Below are 22,657 nucleotides of genomic sequence, written 5' to 3'. Positions count from 1 at the left end.
ACTATTTTTTTAACAGTTCCTTACTAGTGTTGGGCATAATCGATATATCTTTATAATCGATTTATTAAAAATATAAGTTCCTATAATTCAATGATGTTAAAGTCTGTGCAATACGCAGTGAATATTATATTGAGATATTATGTATATTATCTAGGTTATATTATTATATAGATTATATATTAATACATTATGAATTACGTTATATAAAAAAGCAAAAAAATTGTAAAAACAAATAAGTGAGAAGGGATGAAATAGCAGAATAACATAATGAGATTTTCATAATTTACAAATCTGAAAATTATTATATCGTCAATAAAACTTCTCAATAAATTTGTATTTTCAACAACAACAACTTAATATATAATGATTTTATTTTTCAAATTAGATTATTTCACACCATAGAATAAATTTGTCACTTCATGTAGATTATGATAGATCCAATGCAATTATCACTCAGATAGACGATTCGTCTAATATATGATATACATGAGCATAATCGAAGTTTCCGTTTATATAACTCATACTAAAAATACAAGAAGAAGACAACAAAAACAAACTGTCAAATTCAAAAAGAGCAGTGTATTTAATTTTAAAGCCTTGTTTATTCGATATTTTTAATTACTGTTTACCCCTTTAGCCAATTATCAGTTTTAACCGACTGCCTCGCGCCTTGGCTAATCAATATTAAAATGGAAACCGGTAAATTTTGGTGGATCAAGACGCCACAGAAAAAAGAGACACTGAACGATAATCTTGTTGTTCCAAAGCTTGACCTACAAAATTTAGATTCTTGTGAAAGCTTAACCAGTGTATTGAAAAAAGAAAGCACTTCAAAAGTGACCGATGAAATTGATGTTGGTAGTATAATTGAAGAAATAAACAGGGTTGCTGCTCAAAGTCCGCTGGGACCATTTGAAAAAAGTATTGCAGAACGTAGTATAGAAGATATTATGAAAGAAGCTGAAAGAATTTATATGGAAAGTTCAAAAAGCTTTGAACAACTTAGCCAAAGATCAAAAACATCTCAAAATATATCAGAATTAACTTCATCTAATTCAAAAGCTTCAACTCCTACACCTAAAAGTATTAGTCCATTGCCTATTGATAATTATAACAAAAGTGATTATAGCTCATACAGTGAAGACTTTTCACAAGAAAGTAAAATAGATTCAGGTTGGGTTATTTATATTATGAAAATATATTTTCTAATAACTGTGTTACAGATATTTCTTCAAAAGAATCTCCTAAATTGGATGAATTGCATAAGGAATCTGGTAATGTGGAGGAAATGTGTTTGAAATTAAACATAAAATCAAATGAATTGCCAAAATCTCCAGATATAGTATCCAGAACTTCAAAATCTGTTAGTTTAATGAAGAACTCTTTTAAAATATCACCAAGTAATTCAAAATATACAGATGTGAACTTATCAGAACATTCTGCTAGTGGTTTAAATAGTTTAAAGAATATGGGAGGTTCACAACAAAGCAGTAAACATATCTCAATTCTAAAATCTCCACAAATAGAGATCAACAAGAATAATGTTGAAAATAGTGAAGCTCAATTATCAGAAAAATCTTATTTATATGTTCCTGTAGCTGATGTTAAGTTTGAAGATTTACAAAAAGAAGTTAATGTCCGTAATAAGCTTATTAGAACATTGGAGGAGGACAATAGTATTTTAAAAACAGATATACAAACTATGAGGGTAAGTGTTTATTGCAATGTTTACAGTGTGTAACCTAAATTAAGGTTAATTATTTTAAATATTACCTATAATAAATAAATATCACCATTCAAGAAATAAATTATAAATTTAATAAATTAATTAAGCTTTGCTTGCTGCCTCAGCAATAACTCTAACAGCAGCCAGAGCTTCTTTTGCAGTTGGTTGAATGTAATTTGCAGGAAGAACAAAACCATATCTTCCATTATCTCTTAATTCTATGGTGTAAGCATATTTTATTTTCATTGAACCTTTAGCCCAATCATCTGAACCTCCAGCAGCTGGGTATAACGTATTTGCTAAAACACGTGTTATAAAGTTAGCTATATATTATATAGTTATAATGGTAACCAAAACATACCTGCAGGTCCTACAGTATAAGATGGCCCACCAGCATTTCTAATTGCTTGTGCAATTTGTTGTCCTACTGCCTCTAAATCTTTATAATCAGGTGGAACCACTCTATTATATCCCCATGGATAGAGTATGTATTGCCCGTATGAATGGAATGAAACATATGCTTTCCATTTAGCTCCAGCACTACTGATAAATCTTTGAACAGCCAAGGTTTCAGGTTCAGAAAATGGGCCGGATCCTCCATAAGTCTCAGCACATGGATTTTTTGAGGAACCTTGGCCTCCCCAACGATATCTATAACGAAAAATTTAATATGTTTAATATTTAATAACTATTGAATCTGTACCCAAAGTTCCTATTCAAATCTGTGCCAGCACAGCTTCCTGCGCGTTTTCTATTTTTTCTCCATAATCTATCAACTGTATGAGTGTATTCATAACCATCTGGATTTAATAATGGTGCGATATACCAGTCAATGTTTTGGACAGATTTTGGTTCATTTTCCCAATTCGATATGAAATTATTTATGATGTAAGTTACAGTAGCTGGAGTGATCCATTCTCTGGCATGAATTCCTCCTGTAATATTACATTTTATAATTATATATTATAGAATCTAGTTCAATTGAAATATTACCGTCGATCCATACAGCCTTATTTCCAGTTTGCCCATTAGATATTTTAATTAATTTAATTGGCCTGCCTGCTACAGAGCTTCCAATAGTCTGTAAAGTAACCAGATCCGGATATGTCTCTGCTAAGTAATCCAAATATCCATATATGTCATCTAACCGATGATAAGCTTGCCATGTCAAACGATGACCTAATAAAATACAGGAGATATTAAAGTCAAGCAATTATTTAATTTCTTACGGTTTTTTAAAAATATTTCCTAAATAGTGAAACGTATGTACATATTTTATTATGCTCTCCCACCATAAACATAAATATGTTGTTTTGTATAAATATATTTGAACGAACAACAAACATAATTTTTGTTAAGAACTATATATAAACGAACCGAGGAATATAATTACTATAAAAATAAGTGCAAGGATGTACAAGTGCGCCAATATTGCATATATGTATATATTTGAGTTCATCCTATCGATTCGTCATGCATTATGAAACTTTGAATATTCTATGGCCAGTTGCCTTTCAAAAGCGTTTGGCTTCACTTTTCTCCAGCCTAATATTAATTTTCCCAAATATTTTGGCAATGTAACAACTGCAAGTATTCTCTCCCTATATGGATTTTGGTATTTTTTATAAAGGATATCTTTTATATAGCTATTCCTAATTCATATGTTTAGATAAAGCAGATTATTCATCAATAACGTTTTAAACGTCTGAATATGTATTAGTGAATGTAACATTGATAACAATTAAGATATAAGTTAATAAATTGGTATCATCCGGACATTGGACACCACACCTACTTATATAAATGATATACTCATAGTAATATAACACAAAACATGCCCATCATGCTTTTACATACTCTTGTTTATTTTTTACGGACCCCAATGGGAAATGGGCCTCAGATCCAATCTTTTACCGATGGGTAAAACCACCCGATGTGCTAAATAATATCTAAATCGAAGAGCTTTTGCTAAAAGATTCAACCCATTTAGTTTAGGGTAAACGTTATTTATGTTGAAGCTACTGTCTAAAAATCCTTACCATTTCTGTTATCAAAATCTTCATCCTCATCTAACGGTGGGTTTTCTTCGTCGATGGCCTTTTGTAGATCATTAATGGTTACGTGGTACACGATGTTTTCGTCGCTCAAGACTTGGCGTACTTTATTCAACGATCCCGATTTCACCAAAATGTCAATAGATGTTGCGTTACCTCCCCACATTGTTATATCTAGAAATAAATAAATAAATGATATTAAGCGTATGACTTAATATTTGAAATTGAAATATTTTCACGGTCTTTCTCAGGATAGAACACAATGTTTTAGAATACGGAAGGACAAGTTTACTTGAATTGTACCTTTTAGAATAGAAGATAACATAATAACAACTGAAAAAGGTCGATTTCGCCACAGAAGTCTTTGAGGAATTCGTTCACCTTTCATTCGGCACAGATGTCCAATACCATTGTAATATGCATTTCTGAATTTGTTCGGCAATTATGCACTGATTGTTCCATCTTAAACGAATAACTACATTTCGTACGTAAGGATTTGCAATATAACTGTTCGAAAGAGACGGATTTTAGTATTAATAGTTCCTCTCCTCCACACGCACCACTTAGAGAAGCAAAAGCTCCTGTAGCTTGATCGATTCTGCTTATTACTTCAGCGGTAAATGCTACTTTTTTCTCCTGAATGAATTGCTAACCCCAAGTACTTGAACTTCAGTATTGTATTGAAAAACAGTGGAAAGACGACATATCCTTGGCGAACACCAGCTTGGATCTGAAATTAATTTGACATATCATTTCGCACTAGCACGCAGCCAATGAAGAGCTTTAGCAAATTGTAGAGAGAAATATATAGATTCTAAAGCTGCTCAATGTATATAGTTAAAAGCAAAGCGACGAAGCAAGACGAGCACAGGACTCTGTAGTATTTTTGGTGCCGATAGGTCTTATGACAAGTTTTAGATTTCGATCCGGGGACCAGCTGCGCCTTGTGCAGCTTAGAAAGTTTGAAAATGCAGAATTTCAAGACCTCTTGGTTGAAAACTCAGACCCAACGAGAGCGTTCAGATTAGCTGAAATCATCCGAACAGCTGTGTCTAATCGTTTGAACCAAATGGGAAACATTCAAGAATCTGAAAGATCCCATTTATGTTGACCGTACACCTAGTCCACAGATTGATTTGAACGGTATATTACGGAAATCTCAAATATAAAAAGCATCAATGTATTCTGGTCAGAAGAGCCTCTTGAACTCAGAATGAGAATTCTTGGAATCTTACCGTCATGTCTGATCAATACGGCGAGTATGTCAAAATAATTTTGATTGTATGTTCTGTACAAACGCACCAATTGCGATTCAGAACGATCTCCTTTGATGATTTCGTTCAATTTGAACTTCCAAATTGTCACATTTGATGTTTTTCAGTTGGCGAAGACGTTTTTTATAACTATATATTCACCATAAGTTCACAACACGCTCCAGGGTTTTTTAAAAGTTAAGCTTTCCACAAATTCTAGTGTAAATATAATATGAAGTAATAATCTTACTGATTATACAAAACCTAACAGCAGTATTAATTTGGAGATATTTTCCACCTTTTTAAATTTAATCAATGAATATTGCTAGACTTTTACCTTGCTCTTCCTTTAGTCTTCTTAGTACTTCCAACTGATCATCGTTATCAAGAATGGTTTTCCAAAGTTGGCTGCCCGTATATAGTATTCTTCCTTGAGGGAATGCATCTCTGAGAGAATCGTTTGCGTAATCTAACGATTTTGTTAAAGGTTCATCAGTATCATCAATAGTTTTTGGGGAATACTGCTCATCATCAATAACATCTTCGATTTCTAATGGTAAGGCTTTTTTAATTGGAAAACTGTGAAATTAAAGATATTCGATTTCTTATAGTGTTTTTTTTTTAAATATTACACTCGATACTTAATCATAAAGGAGATCGTACTAACGTTTGATGCTTAATAAAGCTAGAATGAATTACTAGGTTTACTAAATTTTACTAAATATCGTAAATCAATACAAGAGGCTGAGAAGAAGTAGTCTGAACTCGACTCTTCGGTTTCCGAACAACTTCATGTTCTGAAATTGGCTACCGAAGTGTTAGTATCAGTTTTTTATAGTGCAAAAAACTGTTCATGGATTACCTCCAAACTGATTGACACTTAACAAATGATAAAATAATAAACTCAGATTATTTTCGTAATCTTTGCAGCTCTTGGGGCGTAAAAATTAATGGAAAACGATACAAATTTGTAATTTTTAAAATTTTATTTTATGTTAAAGCATAATGCATAATGTAAAATAATGCAAATCAAGAAACCACCGTTCAACGCATTAAAGGAGGAATTGTTTCAATTTGTTACAATACGCTAAAAAATGTTCAATATGATTTTTTCGTGCTAAATTTTTTTATCAAACGAAGAGGTAATAGTTGCCGAGTAAGAGCATTTTTGGTCTTTTAAAAAACTAATACATTGATGGGATCTATACACTGTAGGATGGTTGGAACTTTCCATTTCTTATCCGCTATTAAACTCAGTTTGATAATCATATATATTATGGTGAGTATAGATCTGAATATTCGGTTCAAGCGGATTTGGCGCATCGATGAAGAAAAGGCGGACGTAACCGAATTTCCTGCGCATGCGCTGTGAATGTACCCACCATTAGGCGCTTGCATGCATTTTAATTAGCGATATCTATTGATGAAAATGAGAAGTATCATATAAACAACTGTTAAACAACAAAACTGCTAAAGTTGATGGCTTTCAATTATTGAACGCTCAAAATTGCATTTTCGACATTAATTACATTTGTTGTTTGATTTGAAGAAGTCTGACAGTCAAACACTTTTAGAAGCTTATGTTGATATTGTTTCGCCATATTCCAATTGCCAGTTTTGGTTTCAACGATTTAAAAGTGGCAATTTTGATGTAGATAAAAAACCTGGATGTCAATTGAACAAATTGAACGACGTTTTGTTGCAAAAAAGGCTATTAAGAGCGAGTAACAGATGCAAAGTCATCTTCCGACAACGCAAGCGTTGGCCAAGCTACACGTTGTTATAATTATGAAGGTTGTTGCAACTTGCATGGGAAGTTCAGATACCCCTAGAGTACTCACCAGATATAACACCTTCTAATTACAATTTCTTTACTTATTAAGAAGCGAATTAGGATCGACATCAATACTGAAGGTCAATAAGAAAATTAAAATTAAACAACTGTACTATTAAAGTTGTGATGTATGTTAAAAGCAAACAGATAAAAAACTGTTTAAATGTGATGCATGACATGCCAATTAGTTTGTTTTTAATTTAAATTAATCCTTATAAGTTAATCTCTGGAAGCTGCTCCTCACCCTCACCACTAAGCTAAGTATTTATAACTTTTATAGAGAATACTTTTTTATGAGATAATTGAAAATTAATCAAACATTCGCATAAATATGTTGAATAATGATTTGAACACTGAATTTCGTGGAAAAATATTAATTTTTGTCGTCATGGAATCTGTTAAAAAATAGATAATAGAAGGTTGCAATCATTAACAGGCGATACTTTGAAACATTAGTTCATTTTATCGAAAATCTCCTTTAAAATTTAGTACCATATCTAATCTATGTAATCTTACTCGTCAAATTCTCCTACATGTCTGGCACGAATTGCACCGAAACACCCCGTAGTCACCAAAAACACCAGAATGACAACCTTGGCCATCGTCGAATGAGATGCGTTCGAATTAACGACCCGGTTTTATATCGTGACACCGTATCGGTTCTGTGTGACCTGGATGGAACCAACGGTACCACTAGTAAAACCCGGTCCCGTCGTAAATCTTCCGAACGGCGGGCGATTTCGCGTTTTTTATTTTCTTTTCGTTGTCTGTTTTCGAATAGCGTGGGCGATCCTCAAGAGCTTCGGAATCACGCTGATTCGTATGCATTTAAATATTCAATTAGCAACAGATTACAAACCCTCTAAATTATCGGAGGAGACATTTATGCTACGTACATTTACAAGAACGGAAATTCAAATGCCACAAATTTATTTAAGTTATTATAAATGAAATATTTAGTTTTCTGGTATTACTTGTTTCAGACTTGTTTTGTGCATGCCAATTTTATATATTATGATTTTATTTAGCTTATTTAGACAGTCATCAATGGATAGGCTTTCAAATGATATAAATTTATATTATCAATCTTTCCTAGATTTCCTTTCAATCTATACAAGCGTGTAGAATAATTAGCTTTAATATAAAAATGTTTATTATGTCCAAAAGCTACTCATATTTTTCAATTTAGTCAAAATAAAACTAATTTAAAAAATAATTTAATATTCTAACATTTGTTTCTGCATACTTATGTTTTATTATTTCATCTCCCAGGCATAGATTCAATTAATAGTCTAAGAGCTAGCAACGCCTTTGAGAAAAAACTTCAGGTAAGCTGATCTTTTGACATATCTCTTTCACTTTCTCAGTCATCGTACCTGACAGGTTAAAACTACTCCATTTTTAAATTAAGAATGGATAATTTTTTTAATAAGTTTTGATAGGCTTAACATCGATATATATCGATATTTCTGTTAGCCTTAAGTACTTAATTTTAAAGGTAATAAAGTGTAATTTTGGTACTTAATTGTAATTTAATTAAATTAAAACTTAATTTAAAATATCCATATATTTTGCAATAGTTATTGTCTGGCAAATTAATTTTACGTATTTTGATACTTAAATAATATATACAAATTACAGCCATACTGAAATAATCTGAATTTTTTTTTGTTAATAAAAAGTAGCTTCTGGCACATCATAAAAAATCATAAAAATGTCTGACAATTTTTTTATTACTCTTAATAGTTTCAGAATCTGCCAAGAGTGCAATAAGTATTTGTTATGTTTATATTGTATATACATAGCATGCAGAAAATCACTTCACATTACGTGATCTCCTGTACAAAATACTATTTTAATTAATTAGTCTTATTTTAAAGCTTATTTTAATCTAATTCTGATAATCAGATCGGACGGTGTTAAACGTTTTAGTCTACGCATTTCACTATCACTGCGCATATTTAGCTGATTAGCGAATACATTGGGATGTACGACACTCTTTCAAAGTACTTCACACAAACATGTTGAATTACACTCGTTATTGGTTTTAGAGGAAAATCGCGTTGTATCACTTCATTTGAAACATAGTACGGAGCATCGACAATGGAACGCAACACTTTATTATTATTATTTTTTTAATATATTTTAAAGTCTCCTTTTACCAACTATGGGTTTATCTGGACTGGACCTAAAGTTTAACGTGGGCTCCGAATCACGGTCCTCAGCATTAAGCCTACCGACTGGCGAGTGACCAACTTTAGAAATCATCCCAGAAGACATCCGGTCTTACCCTTTCTGGTTACTGGCGTGACTGGGATTATTTTCCTTGTCGGATTTTACACTCTTGCCTAGAACAATCACAAACATAAATTTACGACCATGCCCCAGCAGGATTCGAACCCGCAGCTATCGCAACAGTAGGAGGACCGTCCCATCTCCTTTACCACCGCGCCACCAAGCCGGCACATTTTATTTTTGAACTGTATGATGATATATTAGACTTGCTAGCGGTTTCCCATAGTTGGATTTCATATGACCAAATAGGCTTGAATATAGATTTATACAATAATGTCTTGTTATTTAATGATAACTTGGATTTGCGCCTGATAAGCCAATACATTTGGTACAGTTTAAATTCAATTGGTTCCGATTGGCGAGTATGTATGTCTGGCAATGAATTAAAATTTTTTTGTTAAGCCTATGAAAAATCATTAAAAAAAATTATCTGTTCTGAATTAATTTTAAAACTGATTATTTTTACCTGCAAAAGTACGATGCACGCTGGCAAACGGAACCCCTGCTGCCAGCCAGATGGGTCGGGTGCTGACCGAGAGAGTGAAAGAGATGATATGTCAAAAGATCAACTTACCTGAAATTCTTGTTTTCTCTACGTTGCTCCCATACTACAATTTGCTTATTTGAAACAATTTCGTTTCAAGTGTATGATTGATCTAGGCATAAATGATTAGTTGTTAATTTATTAGCTCTATTTGGTCTGTTGGTGTAGCTAATGGATTTTTTTTGTGACAAGAAAACAAAAACGTATTATTTAGTTTTTTCCTAATCTTCCGTGTTCTGGTAAAAATTCTCTGTGTATAATCGGTACTGTATGTTGAATGATAATTATTCGTAATATGCAAATAATAAAATAAATATCTAATTCACATATATTTCACTCATATTTGTCTCAAATTGACTTACGAATTTAAAAATAAAAGGTTTTTTAAATAAACAACAAACAACAATAAATATTTTTAGGATTACAACAGGATGGTGACCACAAATAATTATTAACGAGTTACAAAAAAAAACATAGTTGTTTTGACCCAAATTGATTCAAAACAAAGATTTTCAAAGTGGTTCGACTTTGATATATCGACTAACATTAAATTATGCAAATATATTTTGTGTACTATATATATATAAGTATACAGATTAGGTTCAATCAAAATATTGTTCATTATATCGATGGGTCTCTGTGACTAACCCATGACTTTTTCGATTATGAATTGCTACAAGATATTCACATGATGATTATCGATGTTTGCTTGGAAAATTTGGGCTGTAGCATATAGAAAATTTAGAAATATTGGTATTGTTAAAAAGAAGTATCGATAATTTTCTTAGACAAATTACGAGTTAGGATTGTCAAAATTAGTTGGCACAACTATCCTGTATGCTGACGTGAAGTTTTATTTACACTGAATATCAAATATATTTTGTGTTTTTTGAATAAAAATGAATAAAACCCCCAAAAAAAGGATTTTCAAGAAATTTCTGTAGATCTATAGTTACTGTGATATTGCAAACATTTGTTGGATATGTGATATATTATGTGGGTTCATTAATGGCCATTTTTTCCATTTCCAATTGTTAACGATTGTTTTATGAAAAATTCAACGGATTTCCTTATTTTGTATTTTTATAAACATATTGGTTTTCAAAATCAGTTTCCGTACATGCCGATTGTATATTATTTGCGATTAACTATTTGATTTTTGAATTGATAGAATTATCTGAATAAAGCTTTTCTTTAAATTCCTTTTGTTAAAGCATTTCCTCTCTCTAATCGCAAATGTCATAAGGATTGAAAGTATAGCGCCTGTTTATATTATATGCTAATTTGCATCTTAACATTATTTTATGTTTCTGTGTCTGTAGACCTCCATCAACCAGAATAATAGCACTGTCTTTCCACTCAGTTTCTCTATTTATGTAAGAATTATATTTAAGTAATGTTAACCGAATTAGCATATTAACAATAACTAATAAATTATATTAATTATTGTTAAAAAATATATGCTATAGTGGTGACATAATTTTTATTTTAGTATTAGTTGCATCCGAAAAGATTACGGAAGTTGCTTATAAATTTGTATGAGGTTTTCTCGTCGGGAAAGTAACTAACTTATTCGTAGAAATGACTTTAATAAACAGGTTTTACAACCAAGCACTTTTTGACAGGTACAGCTATATAGCATGTATATAATACATATTTAACTGTTTATATTTTTATAGTCCATAATGCAAATTAAAAAAAAATTATATAGGTTATTTTAAAGAACAATTAAAACACACATTTGATGGCAAACGTTGGCTGAGCATAATCCATAATTTTATTATGTCTAATATGTTGTAATAATAATCTATCCATATACTCTTGGTTTTGATACATGTGATTAAACAATTATCAGGTTTATAGTATTTTTATATTGTAGATGCCTCTAGTTAGTTAGCTGCGGTCAGCTATATGGGCAGTTGTTGCAAATTCAGAGAAGTTTAACAAACGTTTACAAATTAAATTAAACAACTTATTATGAAACCATTAATTACTTGTCGACAACTATTACGATTAAAGCACGAAATTATTATTTTTTATTAATTACATCTTACACTAGATATGCTTAGTACAATCTTAATTTACAAATTAATTTATTACTACTGTTCTGTTGTACTTGCATTAATACTCATGCAAGGCGAGTACGGGATACAAATTAAAATAAAACTAATCAATCTACTTAAGCTAAAGTTAAGAATACACTTATACAATAAACAAGTTCGTATGGTTTGGTTCGCTTCAATTTTCTGATTTCTTGCGTGTTGCCCAGTAACAGTCTAGTCCATTTGTAGATCTTGTTGACCGCTGCTTGTACTTTTTCTACAGCCTTAGACAGTGATACATATTTTGCCATAATAAGTGGGTTGACGGCAAATGTTCCAAGTACTGTTTCTTGTGTTGGGATATCAGCTGTATAGAGCAAATACATGAGTGATCCAGTCGAAATAGGTTTAAGTGTTGAGAATGCCCCTTCATGACTCTAAATTTTCTTTCGAAAATATATAATTCCAGCAGTAGAGAGTAATTCCGCGGTAGCAATTTGCTCATTTTGTATATTAATCCCAAATGACATACCCGGTAAAAAGCTTGTGAGACGCCCAGGAATATCGCAGGGCAGTATTTCTTTTCTTCGAATGCCTGTTCAACAACCGCTGTTGCTGTTTTTTATGTTCTTTAATCTTTTGATTTGTCTGATTATGCAATTAAAAATGCCAAGATTTAGGAAAATTAGAAAAGCGTTATGTATTATTACGGTACAGCTCATGATCTATGGTTATTTGGCGAATTTTAGTGCATCCGCTGTCCGAAAACCATTTGTTCTCCTGCAAAACTTTAAGCTAGCTTCAAAAGAAGCTTGTGAAAATCGCTCGATTCAGATTTTCTCTGAGAAATATCAGAAGTTGCAATGATAGGATTTTGCTTTTACTAGAAAAACGTCAATAGATCATCGACCAGAAGAGCACATATATCATTGATTAGAGGTGATATTTGTGCATATATTTGCTTTGAAAAAAAAGGCATTCTTTGAAAAATAGATGGAAAAATAAATTATGTTAGGCAGGTTTTTTTGACTTCCCTGTATAATTAACTAAACTGTCTGCACCAATTTTATTTTATTCTTCACTCTACTCTATTCCTAGTTTAAAAAAATCTATACGATCTACCGCTCCTCTTCAACTGTTTGTAAGGTATGTATTTTAACTACAGTTTCATTGTTTACTATAAGATATTGAGAAATGAATTAACATTGATAAACAATGGATATAATTAACATTAAAAATCAAAGCCAAGGTAATTAAAATTAAATAAAAGTTATTAAAAAAACTCTCTTTTGCGGTGGTTTTTAAAGTAGACCTGTATAGCAAAGTACGATTCTCTAACATATTTTCATAAAAGTGGAGCTCTGATAAAAAACTTTAATTGTAACCACAATTTATCTGATGACTTCCTTCCACTTTTGACTTTCTTGTTGTTTGTCTTCGGAATAATAGCTCATATAATGGCCTAATACTAGACGCCTACTTAATTCACAGTTTTTTAATTTAATTTTAATTACATTTTCAAAATTCAGTAAAAAACACATTTGAATTACCCATGAAATTGCACAAAAAGAATTTTTGACCTCCTTGTAGAACAACGGTATTGAATATTTAAAAATAAATCGAATCGCTTTAAGGCATATATTTGTCACTGATAAATTAACGAGAACAAGAAGATGCGAGAACATTGATACATGCAGAGTGACAAAATTGTTGATTGAAAAACTAGTTTTTATACTTATAGATACCTAGTTTTTGTATGCATAGAAGATATGAAACCTATAGGGTTTATAGCAAGGATGTTTAATTTACTAATGTTTTAAGTAACTGCGGAATGATTGCCACAGTCCGACTTTAATCTGCCTTCTTTTCGTGATAATTTGATTCCGGTTAATTGAATGACTTCAAAAGAAAACAGCCGAAATGTTATTGATTTTACCAGTTTCGAAATGTAGAGGGTTTGAAATAAAACTTTTAATTTATTTAAAAATTATTTTATCTTAATAGAAAAAAGTGAATTATTAAAATCCTATTGTAATAAGGATTTATCGTATTGTCACAAAGGAAACCCTTACCAATCAGGGCCGTATCAGTCGCGCTCTATAACATATAATGAGTTGGGGAAAATTATTTAGTTTGTTTTTCATGTTCTTCAAAAAGAATTTATTAATATACAATAAATTTCAAACGCCAGTCAATCGTATATGTTCCATTTGATCGATGATTTTTTCTACCTTTTTGGATAAATGGCCAAACCAAGTTATTTTCACAAGCCACTTTTCATGTTAGTTTTACACATTTAAGAGATTTCTTCAGAGACTGGAACAAAAAATTCAGATCGTGATAAAAAAAATTACATTTTCTGTTGATCAAATCTGGATGTTTTTTTCTAAGTGTAGGGAATCAAATTAATAGTTTTGTTTAATATTAACGGACAAGTTAACAGCTGATTATGTCATATTATTGTTAGATCAAGGAGAAATCTTTTTTTTGGTGTTCAAAAATTTGGTAATTTAATTAACCACCGAATGTTCGAAGCTCATCGAATATACCTTTTTTCCTTTTCGGAAGTAAACAAGTAAAATATGGTCAAAATGGCTGTTGTCTGATATACTGATGTCACCATTTTTAAAGCCCAATAACTTTTGACTGAGTAAACAAATGAGTAATTTAATTTAAAATGTTCTATTTCGAATGGGCTATAGTATGGTTTCATTGAATACGTATTACTAAATAGATATGTCTTTAAAGTGATCTATTAGGACCGAACTAACATAGATTTTTCCCCAACCTAGTATTATTCTGGATAGCTTGTTAAACCAGTAGCAACAAAAATTCGAATTGGAACTAAATGATGCAACCAATAATTTTATAACTTTTTCCTGATCCATTAAAAATTATTAAATTTTAATACATTATACAAACCAATGAATAAAATTAATTATTATTCGTTTTTATTTATTGTTCATGTGCGTCCCAATAACGCTAGCCAGATAAGAGAAAATAGGACGTTCGTATTAAGAATGGTCAATGACAAACAAACAAAAGAAAAAAAATGCATTATAGAGAAAAATACGTTTTCATATATGCATATGATTTCGGTTAAAGGACATGCAAATATTGGTAACAGAAGAAAGTAGCCTTCTTTCACTCATTGTTTGGTTTATGTTTTAATTTTGGTTTCGTTCGTAATAAGTAGTGTAAGGAGGACGCTATTTGAATTGGTTATTCATCTCTAAGTAGTTCAAATGTTTATTGATGTTCGGACTAACTGGTCATGAATACTGATTTAAAAGCGATAATAAAAACTTTGCTAAATAACACATCGGCTGAAAAGTACTCGGTCTAACGATTACGAGGGTTGCTATATATAAATTCAGCTTTGATAATATATCCATAACAGGTCAATTGAAAAGTCCATGGCGTACCATAGTAAAACACATTTTTTTGGCAAAATTTTTTTTTATTCAAAATAATTCCCTTCAAGGGTGATACACTGATTATAGCGACCCTCCAACTTTGCGATGCCATTTTTGTAGTATAATTTGTCCTTTGCTTCAAAATAGGCTTCAGTTTCGGCGATCAGCTCTTCAATCGACGAACATTTTTTCCCAGCGAGCATTATTTTGAGATTTGAGAACAGGAAATAGTCGCTGGGGGCCAGATCTGGAGAATACGGTGGGTGAGGAAGCAATTCGAAGCCAAATTCATGGACTTTTGCCATCATTTTCACTGTCTTGTGACACGGTGCATTGTCTTGGTGAAGCTGAGCTTTCTTTTTCTTCAAACGCGGCCGTTTTCAGCGATTTCGTGCTTCAAACGGTCCAATAACACTATGTAATAGTCTCTGTTGATGATCCTTCCTTTTTCAAGGTAGTCAATGAAAATTATTCCATACGCATCTCAAAATACAGACGACATAACCTTGCCAGCCGACTGTTGCGTTTTCCCACGCTTTGGAGCGGGTTTATCATGTGCAGTCTACTCGGATGACTGTCGATTGGACTTCGGAGTGAAATGATGGAGCCATGTTTCATCTATTGTCACATATCGACGCAAAAACTCGGGTTTATTACGCTCGATCATCGTCAAGCACTTTGCACAGAACTTTCTCATGCCCAAATATTCGTTAATGATATGATGTACACGTTCAGTTGATATCTTTAGAGTGTCTGCTATTTCATTCAGTTTCAATTTACGGTCATTCAAAATCATTTTGTCGATTTTTTAAATGTTTTCTTCGGTAACAACCTCCACTGCGTGAAACGGGGCGAAAAATGGGTGCCCACTGCGTTCCCCGTCTTCGGTGTTCATTTCACCACGTCTAAACTTAGCATACCAATCCGTTTTTCCGTTCATAAAGCATTATTTTATCAACACGCGAAATTCATTTTTATCCATTTTTTCACAATAACAAAAGTTGCTTCACCCAAAATGCTATAATTCACAAACTAATGATTCAACAAGTCAGGCTGGGGACTTTTCAATTGACCTGTTATATAACATAACATTTAACAATAACATTCGGAGCCTTTTGTTATTTGAGTGCAACTTGCGTTGTTTACAATGACTTGAGAATTTTCGTGCGATGATTTTGCATCGATTAACTTACTTCAGCTTTTGGCGATGAAACCCTATTCTTGGCCCCATTGACACATTGCTATAACGAATTTAATCGTTCCCGCAGTTTGTCCAAACTCGTCCAAAATCAGTTGTTATGCTAAAAAATCATCGATACTGTGCGCGAAATGATATTGCAAGATTGTCATGAGACTTACCATGGGACATTGTCATCCTTGAGCATTATTATGACTGGTATAAATAAGATATTACATGAACATTTAACTGTGAAAAAATTTGACAAAAACTTTTTTTTTATTCTCTTAGCATTCGACAATCTGCCCAATGGGTATTAAGTATTTGATGACGTTTATTTTATACAGTGACATGTATCCTATCATTTCAATAAGTGATTTCCTGTACAAACTTATAAACTAGTAGTATATTTAATTTAATTACTGTTATTGTATCTATTAATCAGGTCGGATGGTAGTAAACGTTTTAACCTACACATTTCACTGACATCGCACACATTTTATTATTTGGAGAGTGCATTCAGATGCACTGACTCTCTTTCAGAGTACATTACACTGGCACTTTGGCATAACTGGCATAATATACGTAAACCATGGCACGTAGAACTTTATTTTGGAATATCTGAAGGTTGGCTATGTTGGATTTACTAGTAGTGCCCCATATTTCGTGATCATTTGGGCCTAAGAATTGACTTACATAACAATAACTTATTATCCAAAGATAATTTAGATTTGTGCCTTACAAGCCATTACATCTGGTTCGACAAAAACTTGTTTGTTAAAGAGGTTCGTATCAATAGATGGAAAGAAATTGTCAAGAAATACAATCGCGATACATCAAAAGCTATTGAGCTCCAAATAAAACATCAATCGACTCTATGCGTCTTCCAAGACAAATCAAATCCGACAAAAGTGATTTGTATACGAAACACTTCAAAGCAAATTATCGCCTGTTTCTTCGAAATAACTGGACATAGAAACAGTAATATTAGAGCAACGTAGAACAGTGTACCCTGAATGGCACATAACCATTTTTTTACAACAATTGTATCCCGAAATATGAAAAAAGAAACGGCAACGAAAAATGATTCATCATGGTAATGCAACTTCTCACTCACCGACTGAAACATCCACCTATTTGAGACGCCTCAAGGTCGATTTGATGAGTCTCCATAGAGCCCCCATTTGGCACCAAATGACGGTGATGATGTTTTTTATTCCCGCATATTAGGAATAAATTGCGTTGCCAATGTTTTGTCGCCCCTGAAGAAACTATTCAGTAGAAAGATGCATCAAAACCCATATTTTGGAAGTACTTCAATCAGAGTGGGTAATATTACCATGGAGAATAATTCGAAAAACCATTAAAGTCATTTTCGTTAATCAATTCTTCATTATTAGATTCAAAATACAAATAACAACACTCGTAGCATTTTTCCATGAAAATAGTTTATTTAAAATACGTATTATTAAAAATATTGAGCTACTAATTTTTTACAAGTTTGAGACAGACGATGACTTGTGTAGACACATTTTTTGTAAACCCTCTAAGAAGTGAACTCACGTTCTGATAGGTCATCATACAGATACCATTGATTGAGACAAACGGTAGTCGCAAAGCGATACCTTAAGTTGATATATTTCAATATTTTTTCGTTTTCTTCAATCACTGAACATTTCTTGGTCGTTCCTTAAGAGACACGGAACTAAACTTTAGCAGTAATCAGTAAGGAAAGCCGTGTCTTCCATCACGATAAATTTCAGAAGTCCTATAAACAGAATTATGATTTTACAAATTGTGTGGTAAAATGCTCTCTACCAAAACTATGTATTATTGATTAGTTTTTAAAATTTGTATTAATAAATTTGACTTGAAGGAATAATAAACCGAAAAAGCTTTTCCCCAACTTATTATCTTATTTTCTTAAGTCTGTCCAGCTCTAGTTGTCACCAGATATACGCAAAAGTATTGGTTAGGATTTGATAATACCACATTAAAAGTAATATTCATAATTATTCATAATAAATAGCCCCGAATTTATAAGAAGCTTAATTCATAGTCCCATTATACATGAATTAAATTTCGTAGATTTTCTTTAATAATGTGTTATTTTTAGGTAGAGTTAGAAAAGACACACTTACTTATAGAGAAACTAAAATTAGATTTAGATGCGAAAGTTCTCACTTCGCCGGAAATCAACTTGGAACTGGAAAGAGCTTTGGAACAGGTTAAAGATACTAAAGAAATCAATACATCCTTGCAACTACAACTAGACACAGTTAACAAATCTCACCAGTTATTAAAGAGTTCGTACGATGATCTTTTCGCATCAAATAAAAATATGGAAAGGAAGGTGCTAGAGATGGAGGCCACGATAAGTAAATATAAAACCGAATTGCTCAATGCCCAACAAACTAAAGACAAACTAATTGAAAACGAAATTAATTTGAACAAATTATTGGATATAGAGAAGCTACAAACTAAAAGTTTGAAGTTACAAACTGAAAAGGATTCTAAATGTATCCAAGATTTAAATCGACAGATTAAAGAAATGGAGAGAATCATTGCGAGGAAGCACCCAGATTCTGTCTCAGCTTTGATAGGTAATGATTTCCAATTGCATCTCACATCATATAATTTAATTGTCGTTAATATATATTTGTGTACTTTAGCAGTTAAGAAGTAGTAACAATCAATTCATTTATCATCTTGTATCATATATAAATGATATTATATATTACATAATATTTTTAGATAGCTAATAAGAAAATATTTGATAAGTTACATTATCTCATTTAGTGATTTTAAAAAATGATTTCAGTTGCAGCAAAAGAAGACCCACTAGATTCAAATCTATCTGCCAGAAGACTTTTGGAAGATCGAATTAAAAGCCTGGAACAGGAAGTATCCAACAGAGATACTAACTCTTCCAAGGTGTTTCTGGAAATTCAAGAAAAATTTAATCAGATGAAGAACAAGTACGAGAGTCATATCGAAGATCTGGAGCTTCATGTCAGCGATCTGAAAACTCAACTGAATCGAAAAACTGACACGTTTGATGTGTACACTCAGACATTTTTTGACGAAAAAGTTGTCCAAAAGAAAACTGTTACCGTAGGAGTACAGACAACTACGACACCTAATAGACAAAAAAATGGAGTGTCAAAAAAGCCTATTGATAAAGAGCATGTAAAAGAAGATGCCCATTTATTGGCGACCATCAGAGGCCTTCAAGCGGATTTATCAAATAAAGAAAAAGTAATATCAAAGCTTCAAAAAGAAATAGAAGAATGTCGAAAAACTAATAGAAGGCTGCAGAAAGAAAGGTAATATAATGAAATGCATTTTGGAACTGTTGTATAAACATCTGTTTTTATTTTAGAGAAGGCAGCTTAAGAAGTCTAAGTGAGAGAAAAGACTTTCGAAGTTATCCTGAAAAGTTAGCTTCTCAGTCTAGAACAGAAAGCAACCAAGATTTCCGTAGAGATGAGGAACTGCAGCAAGTTAAACTAGAAAGAGATAGACTGAAACAACAATTATCTCGATTAGGAGAAGATTATGAGTTATTAAAAAGGAAACGATTGGATGACGTGAGTTATGCTAATGACAGAAACATGAGCATAAACAAAACATTTGCATTGTAGTTAACAGCTCTTCAAGAAGCTCACGAACGTGAGATATCGAATTATTTGACTAGTGTAACTCCACTTAAAGAACAACTAGAGCTGCAACAAGCCACCATTAATAGTCTTCAAACACAGTTAACTAAATCAAAGGAAGAACTAGCAGTCGTCAATGCAGAAAAGGAACATCTGAATAAAAGAGTTCTCAGTTCTATTCAGAGTGATTTAGGAGATAAATGTGATGGACTTGAAATAGATGCTTTGATGAAGAAGGTAAATTGTGTATTTTAATGTAGACTTAACTTGCGAAGCCAATAATCCAAACAGTTACATTCTTTGAAATCTTGAATTTTTCAAAACATCTAAATAGAACTAAAAAAAAATACATTCATATAAGGTTTTTTTACAAGCAAATTATTTTAATTTGGCATTTTTTTTTGTTTTTAAATAAAGTGGTTCTTAACACTATATGATACATTTATAACATCTTCCAAATTAATTTTTTTATTCGGTATTCAACTATGGTTTGATATAATTTGACATTAAATAAAGAAATGTAACTTCTCAACCAATGTTTGAGGGTTAAAGATTGAACCTATATAGATCCAAATTGTTATGTTTTTGTAACTAAGTATATCCTATCATATGCTTACCATCACCTTAATTAGTGTCAGCCTTGTTAAGCTTTAGTCAATTTTTTAAATAAGTTGTATTACAATGACCATTATTGAAAAATGTTTTTATTTCAGGTTTCCTTTTTGGAGAAACGATATGAAGAACGGGAATACCGTCTAAGATCTATAATTCAAAATTTGGCACAAAAAACAGTTTCGAACCAAAGTTGTGACCAATGCGCTGAAAGACAAAAACAGCTAATCAGTTACAAAATCGAATTAGATCAACTTCTTGCAACTGTTCGAGCGTTACAATAATAATGGTACCGTTTAGGTTATTTATTAAGTGAGAAAGTGTATGTTCTTCCTGATCACTATTTCTAGGTGATTTATCGATGTAATCTGGTACAATTGTACATCAGCAATTTTACAATTTATCAAAATGTTGTCAAAACAAACTCTATATTTGTTAATGGGTTTAACTAAGCCTATCTATATTAGAGATCGTAAACGATGTACCATAAATTATTGCGGCATTTAATAGATCCGGCATCATGTTTTATAAATACTGGTTAAGCTTTTCTAAGCTCTGTAGATATTAGACAGGTACCTGTATTAATTCCATTTTTATATTATGGTCGGGTTTTGGATGGAGTTCCTTTAGAAAACCGTAGATATTAATACAATTCTTTAGAAATGCTGTAAAGCTTTTTTTTTTGAAAAACATGTAATGTTTATCCGTCCTTAATGTTATTTATCTTTTACTGGTTTATTCTGCCATTATATGCAAATAAATCATATATTATACATATGGTTGTTTTTATTGTTACTTTTTACAATCCACATATCTAATTAATTATATATAATAACTAATTATATATACATTATATATATATATATATATATATATATATATATATATATATATATATATTATATATATATATATATATTATTATTATATATATTATTATTATATATATTATTATATATATATATATATCCAATTTTATATCCAGTTTTAAATTTTCGTTTCATCAGTTATGATTGTTTTCATATACATACAGATAATCTAGCAGACACTCCAGAACAATTTTTTTTGATCTCCAGTTTGGCGATTTGAGGACTAGCTTTTACATATTAGTTTCATTACTTACAGATATTTTCTAAACTTGCTTTATTAAGAAACGCCTTAAATAATATTGAGAATTGATATATTCTGAACATTTTTACTTTAGAAAGTTATTTATTGAGAAAAATTGATATACCATATATTAATCAAAATATTTTGCACAACTTTTTCTCATAATTCACGATTTAATAATTCCTCCATTTTTCGAACTTCTTCAGAATTCCTAAGTCGAGTGCCAGCCAAGCCAGCATTGATCTGAAGAAGGGCTAATTAGAAGGAGCTTTATATGAATAGTACATTGGATACTGCAGAACTTTACATTCGAGATGTGATTGGCTATCCCGGATTAACCCATAACTTTTTGCAATTGAGATTGTGGCAGTAGATTCACTGTTCACGACCAGTAACACAATAATCTCCAGGATTTTTTATCTAACAAGCAATGAAACTATGTTGAAACGGTTCGAAGTGACATTTTGATTCAATTCGTGTGGTAGCTACAGCAAACAGTCCCCTTTCAACAGCAAGGAGAAAAGAACAAATGCAATCGGAGAGTTCAGATATTTGTGGCCAATAAACCCAATGTCTGAAGATGGAGAAAGATATTTCCAGGTAGATTGAAAAGACCTACATTTTTTTGGCAAAATTATTTTTTTTATTCAACATAATTTCCTTCAAGGGTGATACTGATTATAGCGACCCTCCAACTTTTCGATACCATTTTTGTAGTACGACTTTTCCTTTGCTTTAAAATAGGCCTCTTTATTCGGCGAAAATTTCCTCCCAGCGAGCATGCTTTTGAGATCTGAGAACAAGAAATAGTTACTGGTAGCCAGATCTGGAGAATACGGTGGATGAGGAAGCAATTCGAAGCTCAATTCATGGATTTTTTCCATCGTTTTCATTGACTTGTGACACGTTGCATTATCTTGGTGAAGCGGCACCTT

At 31.8% G+C, this 22,657-nt stretch overlaps 2 protein-coding genes across 2 annotated transcripts; one reads left to right on the top strand and one right to left on the bottom strand.

The window, feature by feature from the left end:
- The first annotated feature begins 558 nt into the window (after window positions 1-558).
- On the top strand, window positions 559-21,387 carry LOC143206968 (uncharacterized). Its single transcript, XM_076419892.1, has 7 exons — window positions 559-1,173; window positions 1,224-1,708; window positions 18,458-18,944; window positions 19,163-19,667; window positions 19,724-19,931; window positions 19,986-20,237; window positions 20,714-21,387. The coding sequence occupies exons 1-7, from the start codon at window positions 690-692 to the stop codon at window positions 20,894-20,896; spliced, it is 2,604 nt and encodes an 867-aa protein (XP_076276007.1). The 5' UTR covers window positions 559-689; the 3' UTR covers window positions 20,897-21,387.
- Window positions 1,695-7,529, bottom strand: LOC143189136 (carboxypeptidase B). Its single transcript, XM_076393816.1, has 7 exons — window positions 7,384-7,529; window positions 5,371-5,612; window positions 3,766-3,954; window positions 2,720-2,905; window positions 2,430-2,661; window positions 2,088-2,377; window positions 1,695-2,025 (listed from the first exon to the last, which is right to left on the bottom strand). Exons 1-7 carry the CDS (start codon window positions 7,467-7,469, stop codon window positions 1,829-1,831), a joined length of 1,422 nt encoding a protein of 473 aa, XP_076249931.1. The 5' UTR covers window positions 7,470-7,529; the 3' UTR covers window positions 1,695-1,828.
- Window positions 21,388-22,657: the final 1,270 nt, after the last annotated feature.

This window comes from Rhynchophorus ferrugineus, unplaced genomic scaffold (genome assembly GCF_030347505.1).
Source record: "Rhynchophorus ferrugineus isolate W39M unplaced genomic scaffold, kcgeb_rfMv2 rfM1, whole genome shotgun sequence".
NCBI classification, from domain to species: domain Eukaryota; kingdom Metazoa; phylum Arthropoda; class Insecta; order Coleoptera; family Curculionidae; genus Rhynchophorus; species Rhynchophorus ferrugineus.
The sequence above is the reverse complement of the archived record's forward strand: the minus strand, read 5'-3'. Positions and strand labels throughout refer to the sequence as shown.

Excerpts from the sequence above, each read along its gene's own strand:
- LOC143206968 (XM_076419892.1), top strand. The coding sequence starts at position 690 with ATGGAAACCGGTAAATTTTGGTGGATCAAGACGCCACAGAAAAAAGAG. Across the intron at positions 1,709-18,457 it reads CAGATATACAAACTATGAGG|GTAGAGTTAGAAAAGACACA; the intron begins GTAAGTGTTTAT and ends TGTTATTTTTAG. Across the intron at positions 19,668-19,723 it reads AGAAGGCTGCAGAAAGAAAG|AGAAGGCAGCTTAAGAAGTC; the intron begins GTAATATAATGA and ends TTTTTATTTTAG.
- LOC143189136 (XM_076393816.1), bottom strand. The coding sequence starts at position 7,469 with ATGGCCAAGGTTGTCATTCTGGTGTTTTTGGTGACTACGGGGTGTTTC. Across the intron at positions 2,906-3,765 it reads AGATTTTGATAACAGAAATG|GTCATCGTTTGACATGGCAA; the intron begins GTAAGGATTTTT and ends GTATTTTATTAG. Across the intron at positions 2,026-2,087 it reads TTATACTGTAGGACCTGCAG|CAAATACGTTATACCCAGCT; the intron begins GTATGTTTTGGT and ends CACGTGTTTTAG.